Raw genomic sequence first — 26294 nt, 5'->3', positions numbered from 1 at the left:
AAATTCTAATTCTTTTTGGTTTCCATTTAGGATTTATAGGTTCTAATTTGAACCAAGATGGAACCACAACAGACTTTGAGATTGTGTATTTGAACTTTTAGGGAAAACTGATCTTTGGGTTTGAATTTTATGATTCATATTGTGGTGGGTTTGTGCTTTGAGATTAGAGTTTGGTATTGGTTTCTTTTGAATTGTGGGTTTGGGTTTGATTTAGAGGTGGATCTGTGAATATGAGGTCATATGTTAGATATTTTTACTGATTTAGTGGACTATTGGTCATGGGATTGGTATTGAACTTGGACTTGGTCTTAACGTTTTGGTATTTAACTTTTGAAGACAATTTCAGGTTTTGCAAATAGGATAGGTTTATATAGTAGAAAGGAGATGAATTGAAACACAATGGTCTTTGAGATTATGTATTTGAAAGTTTAAGGGATATTGAGAAGAAGGTTTGATTTTTTAATGTTTATTTCATGGTGGGTTTGTGCATTGAGATTAGAGTTTGGGATATTCTCTGCAAATTTGAAATTTATCGTTGAGAATGAATTGTGAGTTCAGTGAATTTGGGTCTAATTTAAAAGTGGTCTTGGTTTTAGGTTCTGTCCAAATAGGAAAGATTTATACCAAACAACAGCAGTGGCTGCCACTACTGCATAAGATTGGTTTACAAAACTAAGGGGGCCATTGCTCCTTTGGATCAGCATTCCTCAACTGGTTTGAGAGGATCGCATAAGCACTTGGTGTGTACTTTCTCACAGCATCATACCTAGATTTATAATAGTTTTTAAGGTTGTCTAGAGTGACTCTTGGTGCATGATGTTTGTTATTAACTCAATTGCTGCAAGACTTGGATTGTTGGCATAACTGCACAAAAAAAAGGTCTAATTTAGGATTTAAGGAACATTCAAAAATCATCGGTTGCTCTAATTTCATTTGGGTCTTAAAAAAAAAAAACAATTTTATCTTTTTAAGCCTTGGTATTGAATTTGGGTTGTGAGTTTTGTATCGTAGTTGTTTTTATGGGCTAGTTGAATGGTGGGTTAGCATGCAAAGCAAGATTAGCACCATTAAATAGGGACAATGTGTGATTACAGATCTTTAGAATAATATATAGTTCATGGCTGTGGGAATTTACTTTTTGAACTTAGTATTTTATAAATCTTGGGGTGTTGAAGCTTTATTTCATCATAGTTTGCCACAAATCCATTGGTTTTGTATGTATGACCTATTACCTATCCCTTTAAAAGAAAAGGTCTGTGAAAGGGTGTTTTTGGCCCCTGTTTGATACTTTCTCAATGGGTATCATGATTCATGACAAAGTTATTATAATCTGCCCATCCATTTTAAGAGAGACTCATGGACATCATCTATCTCTAAATTATGATCCTTCATTACACTACTTACTAGATTCATCTATAGACTTATAGTAACCCTGTTCTCTACTGGAGAAAACAAGGAATTAAAATGTAAGAAATAGAAGCAGTAGCACCCTATTTCAGCATTAGAGACTCATTTGCTATATAGTTTATAAGATTAATTTTGCAGGTGATATATGTCCTGGAGTTTTGTGAAATCTGCTTTGATCTTTTGGGAGTTTTTGGAGTTAAAGTGTTGTGATTAGGATTTAGGGCTATTTTAAAATTGTTTTTCTACTTTGAACATAAAAAACATTTTTATTTTTCATTTGCCTTATGCTTCTGCCATTTATTATATATCAAATTTGTATTTTGGGCTAGCTTTTCCTTTTCCATAATTGCGTGAAAGGGCTCTTAATTGGTTTTAGGGAACAACTATCCCTTTTTCTGTAACTTTACTTCAGTTGTGACTAATTGTTAATCTTCTCTTCTTACAGGGGCATCTCGATCGCTTAGGCATGCATGTTTGCAATTTTGCAAGTCTCTCAGGTAAAGGTGGTATGTAATAATACTCATGATCTAATAATTGTTGAATTTCATGTATATTTGGACAGATCAATGCATGTTTTTGTTTGAAGAACTTTGAGGAGTAGTTTTCTTTCTTCTTTTTCTGTGGCTTTGCTCACAATTAAGTGTTATCCAATCAAGATTGCCCCCATTTAAACAGTGTGGAAATTTTAGAATAGCTGCGATTGCTTGTGTTATTACTTGAACCTAAGTTATTGTGTGGAGTGGTTAACTCCTTTCCAAATATTTGAAATGTTTTAATATCATAAAGCAGCTCAGCAAGGTGCTTGGCCACCTGCTGTAAATTTTACATTTTATGAGTGGTAACCTGGTGACCAGATAAACCATGTCCCTGTCAGGTTGGATATAAGATGCTATCACTTATCATTGTTATAAAATATGGGAAAGGCAAGAACAAAGTAGCAGCAGTTATAAAAGAGAATGGTATAGAGTTGTGCTTTTAATTCTTGGTCACAAATTTAGAAGCTCGCTTACATGCAATTAAGATGTTTTGGCAGTTATTGGCAGGTCACATTGTGTTATAGATGACCTGGCTAATTAGGCATGTGCTCAACATATTATAGAGAGAGAATGTGATAGATTAGGAGTTAATCAGTTTCAGTTGCAGCTTAGTTTAGAAGGCTACAATGATTGTAAAAAAGAATATCAGAAGAATAATAATCTAATTTTCTTTTGTTACCTAATATCTTCCCCAAATTCTTAGGAGGCCCAGCTAACTCAAATCAGCCATTACAATTCACAAGTCACACACTTCATCACTCTAATTGATCAAGAACTATAGGTTCTTAACAAAATATTAATATGGGTTGTGGTTGCTTGCTTGATACTAATAAAAGGTTGCAGATTTATTAATATGTTAATGATGGGTCAATGAACATTTTTTACTAAATAAATTGATTTGCATGTCGGTTTAGAGGAAAAGATGAGGCTTAAATAGGGTGAATTGATCATCCCACACCATCAAATTAGAAGGCAGTAAAAGGAAAAAAAGAGGTAATAAATTATTTACATAAGGTGACCACTGACTTTTACCTATAATGCTCAAGCTAAGTTTCAAAATAGGAAATAATGCTTTAGATTTTAACGTATCTCATGCATATTTATTAGTCTCAGAAGTTGATTTGTTACTTTAGGTTTTGAGAGAATTAGTAGTTTAAAAGCTTTACTTTGTTTGATTATTTTTATGGGCAAATTAGTCTGCTTCGATTGTTGCAATTGGCTGTGTAACAATTGGCTTTTTGGGATTCATATGATTTGGAATGCATTATCCTTTTTTATTTACGGTTTAAAGGTTTATTTTTGGAAAAGGTATCATTAGACTGCTAAGTTAATGCGCCATGGATTGAGAGAGGGGCACCACCACAAGTTTTGTCATCACCGTAAGCCTCCACCCACTATCAGACTACCAGAATCACTACTGGTAAATTTCTGTTTTAAACAAAAAAATTAAGGGTTTTTGGTTTTGATTAAGGGATTTTGGTTAGAAGAAGTTTTGTTTTTAGGGTATTTGGCTCGGCTCAATGTTTTGGGTATTTAGAATTTATTTTGAATATTTGGGTTGCTTTGATTTTGAGTTCACATAAAATACAGATTTGCTTTGTTACTAAAAGTGCAAACCTTTGAGTAATCAAAACTACACTAAAGTTTTATTTTAAATTTTAAATTTTTTGTGTTTTTTGTTTCTGAATGGTCCCTTTTTTAAAGCCATTGGAACTATGTAGATTAATCGTGAACCACTGTGAGTATTGTTAAGAATGTACCTTCATTTGAAATTGAAATTGAAAAGAGAGAAATAAATTAGAGAAGAAGATGACTATTTGAAGTGGTAATTCTGGATCTAACTCTATCCAAGTTGCATTGACAAGTGTATCTGCTGTATAGATATAGTTGTATTCCTAACTTATAGTAGAGAAACTTAGTACAAATTATATTTGCTATGATTGATTGCACCAGTTTCATTTAACAACTCCTTATGGTGATTGTTAGGAAACATTATCTAGGACATTAGGTGAACTGCCCTGTTTCTTAAATTCTTCTCCTACTGCTTACTTTCTCTGCCACATATCTCTACTTTGTTCATTATATGCATGTACATTTTAAAAGCGAAAGGCTACACCAGTTCTGGGAATCTTAATACAACATTAAGACCAATGTAAAATAAAGCAGAAGGGCTGCCTTGACTGTTAGTTTTCATGCCAACGCCAGCCTTAGATAGCTAGAACCATAGGCAAACACACCATTAGATCGTCGAAACCTCCACTAGGAAAGGATTTTTTGTTTTTTTGTTTTTTACCCTTTTTAGATTTGGGTTAAAATACGACTTAGTTTTGGACATTTTGATGGATTTGTATAGGTTTAGGTATATGTGTTAGATTCAGTTTTGTTCTGGATTTTGGTCTTCTTGGTTGCTACTGTTATGGTTCCATGGTTTGTACTGCTTTGTTCATTATAAGGCAGCCTTGAAATTTTTTTTTTCTTCTAATTTTCTGAGGTGGTGGTGGTGTTCTTTTATCTTCTCCATTTTTTTTTTCTTATATCTGCATATGGGATTTAATGATCTGCGTATGTAATTACATTTTTTGAATTTTATAGGCCTTGATGTTTGAATGAAAATGAGCTTAATAATCTCATATTGAATTCATTATATCATTTTTTATTTTATTTTATAGGCTGAGCAGGCAGCCATTCTATGATGATAACTTGATATTATCCAACCAACTGATGTGAATGCTCTTAGGGTGTGTATGTGTGTATGTATCTATATCTATCACACACACATTGAATCCCTATGTTTACTTGAAATTAAACGTTACTGTTTGGCTCATATATGCAAAACTATTCATTCTAAATAAAGAAATGGATTACTTTAACTTGGTTGATTCAAGCAAAATTTAAAATTGATCATCCTTATGTTTATAAAAATTTTTGAACAGTTTAGATTTACAAAGAATATGATTGCTATACAAAAAAGGGGAATTTTATATGGCACCTCTGCATCATTGTTTTGCCCTATATATATATATATATATGAAGAACTATGACAAGGTGTTGCACTAATAACTAATAATCTTAGTTGGCCCTCACCATTCTTTTACTATATATACATACATATGTTCTTCTGTTTTTTGCTTTTAAAATTTTTTTTTTCCCAGTTGCTTGATGAGGAAAGGGATGAAATCTTGATTTTGATCTGAATTTGGTTTGTTGTCCTGATGATGGCACTTACACTAAGAAAAAAGTTCTGATTCAGAATACTGAACAGTTGGAGTTGGTGAGGGAGGAGATCCGTGTTTCCTCACTGTTCAGTCACACCAATAAATACGCATGCTGATTTGTCTCTCACCTAGAACTGCTTTACCTTCCATGGTTTGAACAGATTCATTCTTACCAGTATAGTCTTTGTTTGTTTGGTTTTTTTTTTTAAATTTTTTAAATTTTTAAATTTTTTAATTTGGGATCAAATTTGATTTGGGTCTGGGTATTTTGACTGGATTAGATTGCATTAAGTTTTTTTTGGCTTAGATTTGGTTTTGAATAAGGAATTTGGATTAAGAATGGTTTTTAATATCCGTTATTTGTGTTGGATTTGGTTTTCCTTTGGGATATTTGGGTTCAATTTGTTTTGAGTATATCTCTACGCTTTAAAGCTTTCATTTTATTTATTCTGTTTTAAATTTTTTGTTGAAACATTTTTTTCCCTTTATAATTTCATTTCCCATGTTTCTTTTCTAGCATTGTTATCAAGGTTTTCCAGTATATACTTCCCTATATTAGATTTTTCCCCATATAGTTCACATATCACAGTGATTGTGTCAATTTTATTCGTTGGTATACACACACTTTGTAATGTAGAATGAGGTTGGCCATATTTGATCAATAGGGCTAAGATTGCAGACTTTGCATCTGAATTGGATTTTCGTTTCTATTTAATAATGGATGAAAACAAATACATATAAGACAGCCCTGAAAACCAAATACAGAGGAAACAAGAAGCTGAAAACAGAAAGAACAGGAAGCTGAATACGGTAGAGAAGTACAGACTAATAGGTATGCACAGAGAAATTCAAAGCAACAACTATGCAGATTGCAGAAAATACAGACCAACAGGTATGCAAAGAAATACAGACCTTGACAAATATTTGAGCTTTGAGTCCCAATATTTATTTATTTCAAATATTTGTTAAATGATGTGCTCCACCTGTTTTTTAAAAGAATTGAATCAATAGAATTTTCAGAAATTGTTGTTTCCTTTGAGACATGAGTTTGATAATATGAACAATTTGAAGAACCCTTTGCTCTTTTGCTATGGAATTGTTGTTTTAAATATTATGCGTTATCCTTTCTTATTTATCCATTCATAAGCATTTAGTTTCTTGCTCCTTTTCATGTTTGATGCATCTTAATTTGTTATAATATTTTGCTATCTTGGAGGGTTAGTCATGTTGTTCAAGTGTTTTCCACTAGAGTCACTAAGTACATTCTCATGTTTGTAAGATTTCAATTTAATTTTTCAAAGTACAGAATTTTAAAATCTTTCACTGGGTGAATTTCTAAATGCTACTCAATGACATTTTGTGTTTGTAAGGACATTCAAAAATCAAATAAAGAGGTACTTAAGAAGATTTTTGAAAGCGTGAGAAGGTTTATTTACACCAAGGACCCTGAGCAAGTCCAAGGACGAGGCTTTTGGCTTTATTTTTTTGGAGTAACATTTGAATTTCATAATTAATTGTTATGTTTTGATGCTAAGAAAAAAAGTGAAGTTACCATGTTAGCTTTTCTGTTTATATAAATTGATAGTTTTGTTTGATTGAACTTGGATCATTTGAAGAGTTTTTTTTTTTGGGACAATTTTCTTTACTAAGATGTGCTACAATTCAAACTTAATGTATATTTCCCTTTATCTTTGTTTTTACTTTTCACTATTTCAGTGCTATGTATGTGCTATACTCAATTTTCTTTACTAAATTTGCTGTGAAAAAAAATATTTTTTTTTTAAAACTTATATTGACATTGGCTTGACTTAATTTTGATTCAATTTATTTTCCATTTTTATAATTATTCAATCTTTGCTGTGAAGTGTCATAGTGATTGGGTTTCCTCCCCCTCCATTAATTTACATGTAAGGGTTTGCAGTGGCTTGAGCCACATTGTCTAAGAAAGTTAAAACACTTTAGTGAGAGTTCTGTTTTTGTTTATGTGTCCATATGTATGTTTTATTCTTTGGTTGATTTATTAATTATTATTCTTTTGTTTATGTGTCCCTTGATGTGTCCATATTTAATTTTTTTTTTCAAACCTCATCTTGCTTATCAAACCTTATATTCATCCATTTGTACCAATTTACCAAATATATTTATCTATTGATTTTTTATGTATATACTTTTTATGAAATATTGTTTCTGTAATTAAAGTTTAATAGTTTAACGTTGGTTTATTTTAACAATCAGTTAAATTATACAACATGCCCCAGAAGAATTTTAATGTATTTTATTGTCTTCTTATAAGTAAAATGACCTCGCGCATTGCGCGGGTTAAATGCTAGTATACTATAAAAACTAACACAAAATAAGAAATTGTGAAAGAAAATATTGAAAAAGGACTAGTGAAAAAATCATAAAAAAATTAAATGGACTAGTTATTTCATCTCTCTAGTTCTTATAAGCAAGCTAGCATAGAGTTTTTACCATACCAACACAAGTGCAAGTTGAGAAGTAATTTGAAACCACAACATAATTTATCAATTTGTTAATTAACCAATTATGTAACTCAGTTATTACCTGTTAATTACCACGAGCATAGTCACAAAATATAAAATAACAAGCAGTAAAGAAAATAACACAAGATATTGAAAACCAGTGGATTAACGTTTGCAACATGAATCACACTCATGACCCTAGACTCTATGCAGGAGATACTGACTGCCATGAACCTATAATCAGCTCCAAGTCGCATGGATTCTTTTATCTTGAAAACCTTCTACAAATTGTGTCAATGACATGAACCTATAATCAGCTCCAAGTCGCATGGATTCTTTTATCTTGAAAACCTTCTCTCCATTATAACACACTAGCAATAAGCTCTCGTGGCTTCAACATTGATCACCAAATACCAATAGAGTCTTGAGATTGATCTTCAATTCTCACTGGTTTTGGTGAAATTGAGGTTTTGATTTTCTTCTTCTTAGATGCAGAGCAACTTGGCAATACCTCAATTGTAGTTGTGCTATAAAGTGTCTTCTATATGTTTGTAACTTTGTATGCATGACACAAAAAAGTACAAGGCAGCACAAACTCAATTAAAACAAGTTAGATTTCTAGTTTCTTGTATCTCAACTGAGCAAGTCACAACTGAGAAGTATTAAGAAACTTGCTTTGGTCGATCGAGAGACTCAACTGAAGGTCTTACAAAAGCACTGCCTTGATTGATCAAGACTCAATCGAATGGCAATTGAAACTTTGTACTTCTTTCTTTTGAGCTGCATCTTGGACATCTGATTATGGATAAGAACAAGATTACATGTCATAGAATCTTTCAACCTAAAAACCTAACACTAGTCTTTTAAATTAATGTTTATTTTGTATGTACAATAAAGTTGCACTGCCACGAAAGTTCATGAATTTTGACACATGCCATCTTTCCATTTCTAGTCACAGTAAGGTTTGTTGACAAAACCAGCAGATACTTGAAAAGCATGTTAATAATATCTTTTGCATGTTAACGAGCATGTAGTGAATCCCCCAAGAGAGGACCTGCTTGACTCGTTTGTTGAATGTTAGATTCCTCAACCAAAATCTATTTTGTTCTACAAATTGTTATCACAATTCGAGATGAACATTTCTTGAATGAATGTTTTCCAGCAGAACTTTTTATTTTTATTTTTTATTTTTTTTAAAAATATTTGGATAAACTAGTCAGATAGTTTTATATCTATATGAAAATAAATCACAATATACAATTAGTCTCAAGTTTCTCTAAATAAAACATTCATGCAATTGGATCATATTTCTATACATACGCACCACCATTGGAATTTTGTTTGATTGCTTTCTTCCTAGTCGACCAATTGAATTAAGTTGATTATGCTATTCATATATCAAATTGGAACTTTAAAATGAATAGAATTGGAACTTTCATCAATAGTACATAGTGATTGCATGAATTTTTCCCCCAAAAAAATTGAACAAAAAAATTATTTTAACTTGTTTTTAACCATTTTTGAATAGGCCCACTAAAATTACAAACGACCTTAACAACCTCTTCTTCTTTTTTAGAATAAAAAAGCATAACAACTTTGATACTACTTCATTACACCAATACATTTTGCACAAATTGCATTGAAAATTATGATTTTTTTTACAATGAAAATATGATTTGTTTTGTAGTATGCAGTCCTTGAAAATATAATATAAAAAATGTTATCTAATAGTGAATTTGTAAATATTCATATTCAATAAAAAGATATAAAAATAATTTAAAGACTCTCTTTAAACTTATCAGCCAACACAGTCCATGTGTTCAAGTTGAACCAACACATGGGGAAGGCCGAAAATAAGCCTTACGAAACTTCAATGCCAAGGCCCAATCATATAAGCAACAGGGTTGCAAGATCGCTACTGAAATCAGCTTATTGAGTCCCAACAAAAAATAACAACAGCTAATTTGAACCCACGGCCGGAGAAATATCAAGTTCAGATTCAAGTGTTTCCCTCCATCGCATGAACCAAGCTCACTGAAGAGGGAGGTAATCAGAGAAGGGAAAATAAGGAGCAGTGGTTCTTTCAACACAAAATAAGAAAATTAAAAAAAAAATAATAAAGGAAAAACATGTCAAAAATACCAAAAGTTTATTTTTAGATGCTTTTTTTTTTTTTTTTTAAATAAAATTTGACTTGCCAGCCGCCAATTTCGTTGGCCTCAAATTCTTATAATTATGAAAACAGAAGCAATTATCTTTTTAGTCTATGCTTATTTTGCACCTATGAAAAAGTCGCACTATCTGGAAGTTTCATTAATTTCACAGCCATACCATCGGTTCCATTTCTACTAAGCCTAAGCAAATTAGTGAAAAAACATGCTTCTAAAAAATATTGGTATGGATCATAAGCAAATTTAAAAACAAAGTGCCATTGTGATTTGTGAGAGGACATGTACTTGTTAAGTGTTTGGCATATTAATTAAAATCTATTTCACGATTAGAATTCCAGTTTATTATTTCTTGAATTAATATTTTTTTGGTGGGATACTAAATTGTTTTAGGTTAGGCGGTTTCCAATTGGTCCCAAGTTTCTCCATCTAAAAGATTCATGCGTAAGATTTAGAACCACATTTCTACATATAACACCATTGGTATTTTATTTTTATTACTTTTCTTCCTAATCAACATATTCAGTCAAGTTCATTAAGTATTAATATTAAAGAACTTTTAGAATCAGTGGAATTTGAAGTTTCCTCAGTTCATGGTACATATTGGTGGTTTGAATTTAACCAACAAAAAATTGTTGTCATCTGTTTTTTTTTTTTTTTTTTTTTTTTTTTTTAAGTGAATAGATCACAAAATATAGCTAATAACTCGCTACATGGCCCACGGATACACATTCTCCAATCACAACTCGTCACGTGGTGAGTTGTGGCACAAATTTGTGCCATTTTTAGTGGTCCTAGCACAACTCTTTAAAAAAAAAAAATTTGATACACGTGATGAATGACATTGACTAATGAAAGTTCGGTCTAAAATATATTGCACTTTCAGTCAAGTTTATCCAAAAAAAAATTGTCTTTCAGTTTAAAAATTCAAAATTGATATGTGTCCAAATGAAACTAAGAGCCCACAAAATGTAGGTCCAATCTACTAGACTCACTACCATTTACATGGAAAAATCACAATAATTTTTTAAAGAATGTGCAAGAATTAAAGGCATATACAAGGTAGATACTAGAACATAAATTATCAATAAATCTATAAGGTTTAGAGCATTCACAACCGGATTGCTAAAAGAAAACTTCTTTTACCATTTAAAAAATTATTTTATCTATTTTACAATATCATTTTACAATTCACCAAACATTTTAATTCTTATTTTTCACATAAACACAACATATATAAAAAAAAAAATTTAATCTTGTTCCCTTCCTTTGACTTTACCTTTTATAAAATAAATAATAATAATTAAAAAAAAGACTAAAAGTAGGCAACAATGAAATTTAACCAAGCTAATTTTGTCCAAAAATCATTTTAGTCGTTTAAGTTCGAAATTAGTCATTTTAGTTCACAAACTTCACCCAAAAAATTATTGCAATCTATGTCATTATTTTTCCAAAATTGCAAAAGTAATATAATTCATGCCATTTCTAAGTTTTTTTTTTTTTTTTTTTTTTTTTTTAAATATATGTTTTCTTAGAAAATTCATGAACAAACAGTTTCTAGGAATGAATTTCAATTTTTACCTCCAACAACAAATGGGAAATAGGATTTTTTTATCTAGGTATCTAGATAGTGCAACTAAATTATAAGACTCTTCGTTCAGACATGTCTTTCCTGTTATATTTGTGACATTTTTTTTAAAATTTTTTTGAGAACCATATTTGTGACATTGTGCCAAGTAATTGGGGAAAAATCGTTTTTATAGATATTGACTAAACATCTTACAATGTGAGATTTTAATTGAACAATTTGATGTAGAGTCAAATGATCACTGCCAAGTTGGGTTGGTAATTCCTTAAGCCATACGAGCTTGGGAGAGCAAGGGGGAGTGGGTTCAAACTATTAAAACGTGTCAGGCTCACAACATATATATTATATAAGTATTTCTTAGGCAAACTTTTTATTTATTTTTTTTATTTATAGAAAGAACACTAATTTTATTCAAGAAAAGCCAAATTATCTTGAATTACAGTGAAAAGGTGTGGAAGAACATCCTCCATTCATACCGTATACTCGCTAACATGCCTAGTAGTGTTATGGGCAGCACAATTACCCTGTCTCCTAACATGACTATAACTCAAATCTACAAACTGACTTGACAACAACTTAGCTTCTTCTATTAAGTTTCCAAACTTAGCATACTTTGTGTCCTCCCCCATCAGAGCATCAATGGTGATCTTTGAGTTCCCCTCTAGGATGAAAGACGCAAGACTAGTTTCGCTAGCAAATCTTAAGGCTTTTATCGCTACAAGGACTTCTATTGCAGTGATCGAATAAGGTAGTGGGATTTGTTCAGCCATTGTAGCTATGTACCATCAAGCCTTTATCGTCGCGAGTCACAACTCCTACCCCTACCATATTGTCATCTCTGAAGATAGCCCCAACGAAGTTTACTTTGAGTCTAGTCCAGGAAGGGGGCTTCTAGATGACCTGTTGTGAACCTCGAGAGGGCAGATGAGGGGGTTTAGGTGGGATGGGGCAGACATATGTAGCTTGGACAGACCAAACCTAGGGAAGCACTTGCTGTATTGAGAAGATTTTGTTGTTAGTGTTGGAAAAATACATATTTGTATCGCATACAAAACATACCCAGAAGAAATTTAATGGATCTACTTCATTCGTAATTGATAACATGTACTATGTAAGTTTCAGAATTTAAGAACAAGAAAGCGTATCTTAGTGTGGTGAAATTCAAAACAAAAGATCAAAAGTATTTGGGAACACTTTTAATCTTCACTCCAATTCCATTTAATGCCTAAGAAGTGTGGTCTCTCAATCAGTTTCCAAATGGGAGAATAAGAAAATGTCCAACACTTACATACAAACTATTTCATTCTCTTATATGATCTTAATGAACCATTTAAGAAATTCTGTATGTTTCTATCCTATTTATAATTGATTATCTAATTGGGCTAGCCTTTTGGGTCATTCCAATTGGGCTCTAGTATATGGCTTGGAGTGGGACCAAAAAAGAACAAATAAGACTCTAACTCTAATGAGCTTAGGGCTTTTTTGTCAACTCTTGACAAGTCCAAAGTTACCATTAATTATATTCAATACCACTATATGAATATAAGTGCACTCTAAGCCTTATTAATAAATTATATCTCAAGACTTTATTATACACGCAATTCCTTCATTAAAATATTTGTAGTAATACATAGTCATGAATGTTGACTGCCATTTTGAAAATTACTACATCTTAATCTTTTAGTACCCAGTTTAATCCTTTATATTATTCATCATATATTTATGAAATCCAATTTCATAAATATATATTTTAGTAACTCCTTGCTAAAGTGGTTAGGCCCAACACTCTAAATAATCAAACCCATTAAACTTATCTCAAGGAAATATTTTATATCTTCGTTAACAGATCATAAATTCCATCTTGAGAATATATGTTCTATCAACATTAAATGCCACTGCCCAACATACTAAGGTTTTAATCGTGACTTATAGATCTCACTCCTGATATATCAAAGCAACTTACACCTCATGATTAGGTCCATTATTCTCTCAAAATTTAGAGTTGATGTAAATAGAAGTTGTAAGTTTATTATTCATTTGACAGTTATTAAGAGAATAATAAATCTCACAGCGGTCCAGTTCAATATGTCTTAACTTTTAAAACATAATAACATATCAACTAGAAGTCTCTACTTTCATGATCAAGACAAATTATCTTAGTTGATATGTTATAATCTTCGCAGATGAAATACCAACATATAGTTGAAACTTTACCCCAATACCCAATTGGACTTGTATTGTAGCAGAAATCTTTCCCTTAATGCATGGATCCTAGTACGTGACTAATCAATGTGCACAGATCCTAATACATGACTGAGTCTAGCAACTTGAAGAGGTTGTTGGCTGCAAAGTTCTTCAGTTCATCAATGATGAAGATCAGAAAGCTCCTTGGTCACAAAACCCTTGGCGTAAAGATGTAGTAGTTTCTTCAGAGAGAATAATGAACTAGGTCACTTTTTGCATGCGTTCTACATGTATAATGACCTTTAAAATAAGCCTTATATATGTCTAAGGTTATGAGAAAAGAAACCCTACACATACATGTCAGCTAGGGCCAAAAATTAGATCTGAAAATTCTAATTTTGTAGATCTTGATAGATTCAGCTTTTGTCAAGCTTCTGTCGAGCATCGTTCTTAAATCTTGATAGAAACTGTTTCTGTTGAGGTATCTGTCGAACTTTAATGAATAGCTCTTTTTTACTTGTTTCTTGATCAGATCTTTATGACTTTAACACTTGACTTGAATAACATGTTTCTTGAAGTCTTAAACCCATCATAGATCTACCAAATTATAAGTAAAGTACATTTTGTTAAAAGATTAGCCAATTACATAAAATATGTCCTTAACATACTTCACGTTTGAAATGGTGGGACTTTGCTTTGGGAATGAGGGAATGAATATTGGGTTTGAGTGGATGTGCAATTTCATTCGTGTGCTGTTAACGCAGAGAAGATTGAAGGCAGTATAGAGGCAGTGAGGGATGCCAGACAAAAAGGAATCTAGTTAAGAGAGAGAGAGAGAGAGAGTAACGATAAGCGCCTAGATTAATGAAGGAAGATGGAAAAGGACGAAGACGTGCAGAAGAAGATGAAAAGTTGCAGAAGTTGTGCATCAAATGATGTTGTTTTGAACATAGAAAGGAGACCAGTGCAACAAAAGGTGTTAGAACAAAATTAATAGTGCAAAGAGCATTTTTTTTTTCATTTATTATTCACACATCGAATAGATTGACATTAAAAATAATTGTTAGCCATATTGCATAATTTGTTCATGTAATATCAAATAGATCAAGAAAATTGCCATGTGTCAAGTTGTGAATTTTTTAAAATTAACAAATGATAGAGCCTTGGTAGGATTCTCCTTGGTAGGAGGAGGTATATTATACGTTAGATGCGTGGTATATTTTTTCCCTTGGTAGAGGCTTTTGTAATTAGATATTATATTAGATTGATGTCAAGATGGCAAAAGATTGGTAGAAGCAAGGATAAAGAAATAAAGACAAGCACTAAAGAGCAGAACGACAGTACTGATTGTATAGCTGTATAAACGGCATGTAGATTAGACTTGTATATAGTTATTTAGTAATAGGCATGTGATCTGCACGTGTAATGGTTGGTTAGTCAGTTTGTTATTATTGGAGGCTCTGATTGTATATATATACACGTTTTCTCTTTGTATTGATTCATTGAGTAAAATACAGATTTCTATTCCAGAAGCTTCTTGTGTTTTCTCTGTTTATGCACAAAAAGATGCACAAGGAACATTGCTGGAGAATTGAGATATTAAAAATAGGTTGTAGTAGCAACTTTGTATTTGTTGGAGTTCTAGAGCCATCATTTGACTATAATCAACTGGCTTAACTATTGGTGGAGTCAATAACCAAAGGGTAATACTTTTTGCACATAAACTATTACACAGTTTTACATACATCTTATTTTTGAACTGAAATTGTGACTTAAAGTCATGATTTCCAAGTTTAAATTCATGAATTCAAGTCATATTTGCAGTTCAAAAGTAAAATGTGTGTAAATATGTGTATAACAATTTATATGTAATAACTGCAACACGTAACCAGAAATATAAACAAAAGGTTAAGTGGAGAGAGAAAAGAAGTTGGCTCTTGCTATAAGCTGGATTGTATTTTGTCTTGTATGCATGTATTGGCTTTTAACACATCTTATTATTTTTTTTATTTGCATCGCGCACAAATGACAAAACCCACGAAAATTTTGAATAGGGATTTATATTCTTATAATATATATGTTTTTACATTGGTTTTTTTACATCTAATTTCATGTGCTGAAACGTGGACATTCCCACATTAATAATTGATATCGATGTAAAATAGTGGAGGTAAAGAAGTGTCAACACATATTTTTCCTTTTGAATAATGCATAAGCCGTATGGAATGAACAATGAATTTAAAGGGACAGCATCATTAATACCAATCAAATTTTTACAAAAAATCATAAACTTTGTTAAAATGTTTACAAAAAATCATGAGCTTTATTACAAAATGTTAAAAGAGAAAAAAAAAACAATACCCTTAAACAATCAAGAATTTTTATGACAAGCAATCCCCTCTTTAGGATAGCTTTAATATTCTCAAAAAAATAAAAACAAAATAGGTTGGCCCTAATGAAATGTGACTTGAACCGGGAAAGAAGCTACACCATCTCCAACTATAATGGTGTGCCCACCGAAAGGCAAAATATTATTACCAGCGTAGTCTACGATGCCCAAGCTCTTGCAACCATTGAACACAAACTTAACTTCTTGGCTCGCACCAGCCGCTATGTAAACCCTCTGGAAACCAATCAACTGCTTAAGATAAGTATCGGTAATACCATCTGGGGGCTTGGAGTAAACCAAGACAACTTCACTCCCAACTTTTCCACCCACATTCTGGACTACAAGAGTTAACTCAATATACTCGCCGCATTGCAAGTCGCTTACTGAAATTGCTGGGCAAGTAGGCTTGGTCTTGTTAGCCATATAATTTAGATCATGGCATTGTGTAAATCTCTGCAATTTTACAGGCAGTGAAGGCACTGTGGGATTTAAGGTGTAATTGAATTTTGTGTAGCTGAGACCAAAACCAAAAGGGAAGACTGTGGGGCCATTGAAGAATTTGTATGTTCGTCCCGGGTAGCCTTGGCTATCATCTGGCCTAAATTGCATGGATGTTAGGGGTATCTTGTTAATATAATCGGCTTGATACCACGTGATGGGCAATCTTCCAGCTGCATCATAATTTATATTTATATGTGTGAGTGTTGTTAATGATTGCATGTATAATGTGACATAATATGTGAATAACAATATAAAATCATAGAGCTATCATGTATAGATATAATTATGCTTAATTTATTAGTCATAACTAATTAAATTTGAAAGGATTAAAAAAGAAAGAACGACTTGACATAATTAATCTAATGGGATGGTGTGAAAATTAATTGAAGAAGATTAGTTATGCATGCACTGGCTTATTATTAATTTGTTAGAGATAATATATTTGTGTATATTGCAAACCTATTTATACCTAACCATACCTCCTGATCCTTATTTAAACACTGCTTAGGGTTCAATTTAACTGATGATTTGAGATTATAGTGAAGAGGTAATTGAGAGGGTTTTCTTCTGTGGACGTAATCCTTTAGGCCAAACCACGCAATCCTTGTATTCCCTCTCTCCTCTCTATACTCTTTTTTCGCTCTATATTTTCAAAAATCTAACATAATTATTGTAGAATGTTTGTTTACCTGGATTGTATTGCCCAAAAACAACATCTGCAATGGCACGACCGCCTTCTGCTCCAGGATATCCAACCCAAAGAATGGCATTAATTTTGGGGTTAGTCTTAGCGAAAGAGATATCGACACCTCCTGCAGTCATGAGTACAAGAACAACCGGGCCCTTTGCAGCAGCGGCAACTTGGTTGATAAGGTCAGTTTGTTTTCCTGGAAGGAGGAGATCCAACCTGTCTAAACCCTCTGCCTCAATTGATAAATCTAACCCTGTCACAATAATAGTGGCATCAGCTGTCTTTGCAGCTTCCACAGCTGGGGGTATTAAGCTAGCATCCTTGCATTTAACGTCGCCACATCCCGCTGCGTAGTTCACTTTTCCATATATTGAAAAGCCATCAATAGGAGAGGTGTATCGGCATGGACTACCAGGATTTCTTGGGTCAAATGCATAATTTCCAATCATAGCAACGGTAGAATTGGCATGTGGTCCAACAACTGCTAGAGTTTTGAACGTGGCAGTGTTTAAAGGCAAAGTTGGTCCATCATTTTTCAGAAGAGTAATTCCTTCTCTTGCTACTTGAGTGGCTAACTCAATGCTTCTGCTGGTGCATATGTCGTTTTTTCCAAGAGCGTTGTATGCAGGCAGTCCATCAAAGTACCCTGTTCTCAAAAGCACAATATAAAGGTTTTGTAGTGCCTCGTCTATATTTGACTCTCTAACCTTCCCTTGGTTCACTGCATTTCCGACATACTTGGGGTAATAGACTCCGCAGTCCAAATCCAATCCTACATCGAACATAATTTACATGTTGGTATAATTCATAATCAAAATCAAAATTTATGTGACTAACTAGTAACCTGCTTTTAGTGTTTGAGCAACAGCGTCCTCATTTGAGTCGTTAAGAAATTTGTGACCCGTTACCATTACTTCAACGGAATCACAATCTGCAACTATATAGCTGGATTAAAGAACATAATATTTGCGATCAGTCTTTTATCAAAAATAATCAAGGTCTAATAATGGGGTTTTAAATGTGATTGTACCCATGAAGATTCCATTCTTGTCTAAGGGTCTCTCTCAAGAGCTTTGGATCAGCACAAGATGGTATTCCATTAACACGGTTATAAGAACACATAACACTGCTAACATCACCATTTTTAATGCACATTTCAAATGGCCGCATGAATGACTCTTCCATATCTTGCTCTGTCACCTGCAAGGACATTAATATATTTATATGCTAAATCCCATATCATTTTTAATTTGTAGTACTTTAGAGAATGAGTAAATCTAGATACAACTTTTGTGTTACAACTTTAATGTGGCAGATTCTGAGTGACGAATTTAAGTTACCCCACCCTAGCATCAAAATGGTAGCGATCAACTCCATGCCAATTGTCAACGTCATATGCAGCGAAGTGCTTGCAACATGCGGCAACTTTGAGGGGTCTAGTATTCAAATCTTTATAGTGCTCTGTCCCTGCAACATCTTGTAAACCTCTCACGTAATTAGAGGCATATGTGCCAACAATGAAAGGATCTTCACCAGGTGTCTCAGTGATTCTTCCCCATCTAGGATCTCTTGCAACATTGATGGTTGGGCTCCAATATGTTAATCCAGATCGCCCAAGATTGTACATTGCTCGTGCTTCTGTTGAAACAACCTACAAATTGGTGGCAAATTTGTTTCAATGTGTGTACATAATCAAACTTATGCACCAATAAAAAGGTGTTATACCCCTCATGCTAAAATATTTTTCAAACTTATTTTACTCACGGTAACTAGTGTCACTATCCTGTTTAATTGTAACCACTGCTCATGTTGGGCAAAGTGGTACCTTCTCTTGCCATGAGGGGCTTGTGTGCGGTATCCATGGGCTCATTAGTTCAAACCTCAGGGTGGGTTTGGGGTGGGGTTTAGGTATTAAGGTTTCTAAACTAGATTATAAAAAACAAAGAAGAAGCTAGAATTGATATTATGAGTCTATTTGGAAACAACTTATTTAGCTGAAATTGAAAATTTTTTGCTGAAAGTACTGTAGATAAAGATAAAAATTAACTGAAATAGGTCAGTGAACCCATGTGTAGTACTAAAAAGTGAAAATGGACTCATGAATAATAGCAAAAATAAGTTAAATAGCAAAAGAAGCTACCTAATATAAGCTTATTGCAAACAAAACCTATGTGTGAAAAAGTAAAAGAACTCTTTTCATGTTTTCCTTTTCACTTCAAATTATGAAGTGTCTCTGTCTCACTTTTTGTATTTCACTTTATTCTCTATCAATCACAACTTGTCATGTATTCATTTGATTTTTCTATAAAATAACCAAGGATTAAAATGAAAAAAAAAAAAAAAAATCAAACACATAGCATACTATGATTGGTGGAGCATTAAATAGGACACAAATAATGAGACATATGATTTGTATCATGTCTTTTGTTCTCTAATAAACTAGAAATGCAAAACCATCGGAGAAAATGGTACAAATTATAGCTTAATTAATTAATTAGTAGTCTTTATGATCTCACAAGGAAATTGTTAGCCTTGTTATCCACACTCTTTCCAATGGTGGTATTATGTGTAACCATGATTTATAACACACTTTTCACATAAAGTAAACCCATTTCATATGGAATGAGTGTTATATATCATGGTGTGTTTTAAGCATTAAATAGGACACAAATAATGAGACATATGATTTGTATCATGTCTTTTGTTCTCTAATAAACTAGAAATGCAAAACCATCGGAGAAAATGGTACAAATTATAGCTTAATTAATTAATTAGTAGTCTTTATGATCTCACAAGGAAATTGTTAGCCTTGTTATCCACACTCTTTCCAATGGTGGTATTATGTGTAACCATGATTTATAACACACTTTTCACATAAAGTAAACCCATTTCATATGGAATGAGTGTTATATATCATGGTGTGTTTTTATTTTATTTTTAAATAGCATTACGTACACTATATTTAAGATAAGAGACACTCACCTGACCAATTTCTCTCCAGCGTTTCTCGTTGAATGAAGCTGCTGTGAGTATGACAGTGGGAAAGCTGGTTGCATGAGGAACTAGATTATCAAAGACGGTTCCTGGACCAACATTGGACAGACCATGCAGCGCCTCAGACCACCACTCGTACTTTGGCAGCCCTAATCTAGCCACTCCATCAGCATTATTTCCTAGCTGTGCTATCTTTTCAGCTAATGTCATTTGATCCACCAAATCTTTGGCCCTAACATTGTAAGGAAGCTTCGAGTGACAAAAGGCGAAACTTTTCATGTCCAGTTTGAGTTTGGCATATCTGGCAGGATCACATATATAAGTGAAGTCACTGCCAGTTGGGGTGGCTGCATCAGTACTAATTTTTAAGACTTTTTCTTTCTCATCTGTACAAATGACAAAGGAAGTTATAGTGAAAGAGAGACAAAGAAGAAAACTAAGAACTTTCGGCATGGCTTTTTCTGAGAAAGAAATCATTTTCATTTGACATATACAAGCATATGGAAGCTTTTATAGTGATTCAGGATGTCTTACCCGTAGAAATCTCCAGAGTTCTCTTGGTGAAGCACAATGCTCGCCCATCCCATCCTTGGCCTAGGAACTCTTCTTGTGGGAATGAGAGTTTTGCTGTCAAGTTCCCCTACGAGGGCTACTCACAGCCGAAAGAAATAAGAAAATGTCAAAATTACTGCTGACCAACAAAAATATTTTTCTTTTTTTTTTGAGACAAACAAAAATATTTTTCTTTTTGTTTTGTTTTGTGTCTAAATAGAGAAATACTATGTTCAAAATATTTTTATAACATTTTAAAACAAATCATAAATGGCAGGTTGTTACGATTTGTTATTTGTGGGCAAAAAATTAATTTCAGTGTTTGATTTAAATTATAATCAATAACAACTTGCTATGAATATTTATTGTGAAAATGTTATGAAAATAAATGTTGTGTACATAGCACTTCTCACTGAATATACGAAATTGGATATAATTATGGTAGTTTATAAATATAGATATATATTGGAATGCGTTTTTGTATGCAGCTGTCTATTTTACCGTTTAATGAAAATATAACATGTCAAAGATTCTAATAGAAAGTTTAAATATAGAAAAGAAATTTAAACCAATTAAATAAAATGAGAAGTTCTATGTTCTCAACATTTTCATAATAAATTATAAGTGGTAGAAGTTCTATGTTCTCAACATTTTCATAATAAATTCTAATTTGAACCCATTACTATTTTTTTTTTTTTAAATTTGTCCATCAATAACAACTAGTAAAATCCTGTCACTTAGGATTTGTTGTGAAAATATTGTAAAAATGTTGTGGACATAACATTTCTCTTAAAAAAATATACCTAAAACTTCCTTAGTTTTAAATACATTAAGTTCCTTAATTAAATTAAAAAACATTATAAAATAATATAATATGTTTGAATTTAATTAGGGAATCTAATGTATTTCTGTTAGGGTTATATTTTTATGTAATTGGCATATCCTAAGACAAAACACACTTCACTTGTATTTTAGTAGATCTAAGTGGGTCTAAGATGATCATTACAAGTGGTTTCATTGGAGACATGAAGATTACTCAAGAATCCGCTCAAGAAAAATTAAATCTACAGGTCCTAATACCTCCTTGATACATGTCAATCTATCGAGACTTAATGAAGCTTGATATTTGTCTAAATAACTCTTGATCTATCGTGATGCATGATTTCTAATATAGCTAGTAGCATTTTAATCCTTGCGGCTCTTGGTTTGTAGGTTTGTGTGAAACTAATAGGAATAGAATAGCTCATTTAAAGGCCCATTAAGCTCCTATTTAAATAAAGTGGCGGATATGGAAAACCATAGACCTAATGCTTTATAGGGTTTTCATTGAAATCCTAGCCTCCACCTTTTGAACTTGTGATTTCAAAAAATAGAATAAAGAGATCTTGTTGCGACTCTTGTGTGCCTTTGGGTTTTGAACCAAGTAAATTCTTCGGTACCAAAAATTAAAAATCTTATTGGTATTTTTGTGTGAAGTTTTTGCAAATCAACTACAACAATAAAAAAAGGTTGTTGTGGAGCTAGTCACATAGTGAGATTTGTGTAAAGAACTTAAACACTGATTGGAGATTTTTGTACAGTAGACGACTTCTATAAGATCAAGTCTAATTGGGGAGTGGAGCAAAGGTTCTACAATAAGTACCTACGTACTGTAGAACCTTTACTCTAATCCCCAGTTGGACTTGATCTCATAGAAGCCTTCTCCTTTGCACGAATCTCCAATCCATGTCTAACTTCTTTGCATGAATCCCACTACGTAACTAACTTCACAGTAATTCTTTGATTGTTGTAGTTGATTTGCAACAACTTCATACAAAAACACCAATAAGATCTTCAATTGTTGGTGCCAGAGATTTTACTTGGTACAAAACCCAAAGGCACACAAGAGTCGTAACAAGATCTCTTTCTTCTATTTTTTGATCTCACAGGTTCAAAAGATGGAGGCTAGAGTTTCAATAAGAAAACCTTATGAAGCATTAGGGTTAGTGTTTTCTATCTCTACCAACTTATTTAAATAGGAGTTTAATGGGTCTTTTAAATGGGCTCTCCTATTCTTTTAAGATTTACAAAAACCTACAAATCAATAGCCACTAGGATCAAAACGTTGCAGGCTATATTAGAAATCTTGTATCTCAATAGATTGAGAAGTATCGAGATAGGAAGGGCTATAAACGAGTTGAGCTTTATTGAGTGGTGTATGCTCAAGCTTGGCTCATCAGAAAAAATCAAAAGCTCAAGCCTGTAACAAGCCTAAAAATAATGTTTGAGTTTGAGCTCGTGGGAAAGCCAAAAAACTTGAGCTTGGCTTGGCTTGACTTGACTTGTGGGAAAGCCAATCTCCAGCTTAATATCAAGCTTAAACTTGAGCTCAGGTTAAACTTGTGAGCTTGAGATCTAAAAGGAATTACATTATCAAATGCTTAAATCTTTAAAATTAAAAAAAAAAATAGTATACTTATTTTATTATACGTCTAATCCTACCTATGGTTAGCCATTATTCAAATTAAAAATTTACGTAATTAAATTAATTCATTCATCCTTGTCTACAGTTACAACAATTGTTCAAAATACAATTTTTACATTCATGTTAGATGGAAAATAACTAGAAAAATACTTGTTTATAACTATAATAAATGGGAAAATACAAACATGTTTCATAACTTTACATTATATGATTGAAAGGGAAGGATCATTTGTAGTCCACTTAATTAATTAATTTATTTTTAAATGTAACTAAAGTCTAAAGTGGTTCTTGGTCATTTTAGGGGGAATGAAAAAATTAAGGTAATGGGTAGTAGATCCCATATTGGCCAAAATTAATTCATTCATCCTTGTCTACAGTTACAACAATTGTTCAAAATACAATTTTTACATTCATGTTAGATGGAAAATAACTAGAAAAATACTTGTTTATAACTATAATAAATGGGAAAATACAAACATGTTTCATAACTTTACATTATATGATTGAAAGGGAAGGATCATTTGTAGTCCACTTAATTAATTAATTTATTTTTAAATGTAACTAAAGTCTAAAGTGGTTCTTGGTCATTTTAGGGGGAATGAAAAAATTAAGGTAATGGGTAGTAGATCCCATATTGGCCATGTCATTATTAAGATATGTGTAATGAGTATATTTAGCTAACACATATAAACTTGTAAATGAGTCTATACTTGAATTATTTTGCATCAAGCCTTATAGCCCACGAGCTTGTTCATGAATAAATTTTTTTGCTTAGGCTCGGCTTGTTTATTAAACGAGCCTAAAACTAAGAATCAAGTTTGGTTTATTTATATAAAAAAATAAATATAAACAAGTTTTTTATCGAGCTAAGCCCAAGTTGTTCATGTTTGGTTTGATTCATTTATAGCCCTAGAAACAAGTATCGAGCTTCATTAAGTCTTGATAGGAACACACATTTTTCCTTCACTAAAAAGGAAAAAAAAAATTTTATGAATTAATAACATCCAATTCAATTTGCCATTAAGTGAATTAAATATATAAAAAAAGTAATTACAAAAGTGTAATAACAAATTTTAAATAAAAATAATTTACTTGATAAAACGTTAACTAAATATCATTTAAGTAATATTTAAATACAAAAATGTCCTTTTAAAGTTTTTACCTTAGGCTCAAACTTATTGAGTCAATCATGTAGTAAGAACTTTCAAATTGACTAAAATACCCTCGAATCCATTAAAATAAGTACATAATTGAACCTTCCAAAAATTTACCAAAAAAACTTAAGAACTACTAAAATGACCAAAATATTTCTAAACTTTCAAAATGACCAAAATATCCGATAACCACCAAAATTATAAAAATAACCCTAGACCTTTCAAATTGACTAAAATGCCTATGATATCTCTAAATTGCAAGAATGCCCCCCAAAGCATCCAAAATAACTAAAATACACTTGAACACTTCAAAATGACTAAAATACATTGAAAATGTCAAATATGACCAAAATCCCCATTTGATCTCCAAAATCACCAGAATATTTGCGTATCTTTAAAATGACTAAAATATTTCTGAAACCTCCACAATGCACAAAAGGCTCCCAAAACATCAAAAATGAATAAAATGCCTAAACTTATTACATTTTGTAATGAATGTTTTAATTTCTTTACAAATGACTTCAACAACTTAATAAATGATGTTTGAATTACATTTTTGTGATTGATGACACATCATATGGTAAAAACTTTATGATGAAATTGAAAACTTTGTGTGGCACACAAAACCCAAATAGTTACATGTTCCCATTAATTAGTTGATGAAATCCATTTTTACAATAAGTTTAATACATGGACAAGGAATGTCAACCATCAATTTATCACAAATAGAGTATTATTCTGGCAAAAACACTATTTTGGTCCCAATATTTTGGGGTTACAATTAATTTGGTCCCCAAAATTTTGCAATAGTCAATTTAGTTCCTATTATTTTCAACTTGCAGTCAATTTGGTCCTTATCATTAACTCACTAATAAAAATGCTTATGTGGTAGACGACAAGTATAATTGACACTTGAAGTTGGCATGATGAAAAAATTAATATTATAAAATTTTAATAGATATTTAAAATGTCATATCAGCATTTATTATTATTTTTGAAGTTACCACATTAGTAGTTTAATTGAAAATAAATAAATCAGAAAAAATATAACAAAAAACACAAAAATTCAAAATATCTTTTTCTTTTCTTGCATTTTCTTACTAACTAAACATACACAAACACTTACAAAATCCCAAATCAAACCTAGATTTAAATCTCCTTTACGATTACAAACATAGTTCAAACACTCCCATGTCCAATCTTAGCTCACGATATGATTCCTAAAACCCCAATTCATCCCAAAGCAAAAATTTGCAATTCTACACCTCCTTATCTTCCTCTCTCTTCTTACTCTTTCCCACTCACAATAATACCCTCTCCCTGTTAGTACTATGATGACCCTCACATTATGGGTCACTTTTACTTATTCGAATCTTAAAGAAAGAAGTTTTTTGGAAATTTTCTACATCACCAATTAAACATCATTCCATGTCAAATTTCTCATAAAGAAGGCTTTTGATCCTCAAAATTTGTCTCTCATTCTATCATTTCTAAATTTTAGATTTGATTTCATCTCTCTCTGATTCGACATGATTTCAAAACCACGAAATTCAGGTTAGGGATCAAATAGTTTTTCTCTAATTTATTTTCTTTCTAATCCTTCTTCAATTCTATGGATCTTTTTTTTTTTTTTTTTGGTATGCAAATATATATTGTGGTTTAAACCCACACACACCCAAGAAATCAATGTCATGAAACAAATTTGGGCTCAACGATTTGATACTCCTGAAACTCAAGAGAGAATCCTGTGAGAGAGAGAAGAAATGAGATCTAGGAAGACACTAAGATCTAAAACTAAATCCATATGGAGGTTTTGGAATTGATTTGGATTTGTGAGATTTGAAAGTGGCATAGAATGCGAGATCTATGAAGTAGTGATATGGGTTTTGTTCTTGTTTTGCTTTTTTTATTTTTATTTTTCAAAGAAACAAGGGAAATATATTAACAAATAAACAAAAAGAAGCAAGA

At 32.1% G+C, this 26294-nt stretch overlaps 1 protein-coding gene across 1 annotated transcript; it reads right to left on the bottom strand.

Moving 5' to 3' along the window:
* Positions 1–15836: 15836 nt before the first annotated feature.
* On the bottom strand, positions 15837–20634 carry LOC111997088 (beta-xylosidase/alpha-L-arabinofuranosidase 1). The gene is made up of 6 exons (XM_024029142.2): positions 20145–20634; positions 18508–18813; positions 18193–18362; positions 18007–18107; positions 17161–17934; positions 15837–16641 (listed from the first exon to the last, which is right to left on the bottom strand). The coding sequence occupies exons 1-6, from the start codon at positions 20631–20633 to the stop codon at positions 16034–16036; spliced, it is 2448 nt and encodes an 815-aa protein (XP_023884910.2). The 5' UTR covers position 20634; the 3' UTR covers positions 15837–16033.
* Positions 20635–26294: the final 5660 nt, after the last annotated feature.

The sequence above is a fragment of the Quercus suber genome, unplaced genomic scaffold (assembly GCF_002906115.3).
Source record: "Quercus suber isolate HL8 unplaced genomic scaffold, Cork oak 2.0 scaffold_64, whole genome shotgun sequence".
In the NCBI taxonomy this organism is placed as follows: domain Eukaryota; kingdom Viridiplantae; phylum Streptophyta; class Magnoliopsida; order Fagales; family Fagaceae; genus Quercus; species Quercus suber.
Note: the sequence above shows the minus strand (reverse complement) of the source record. Positions and strands in the feature narration are given on the sequence as shown.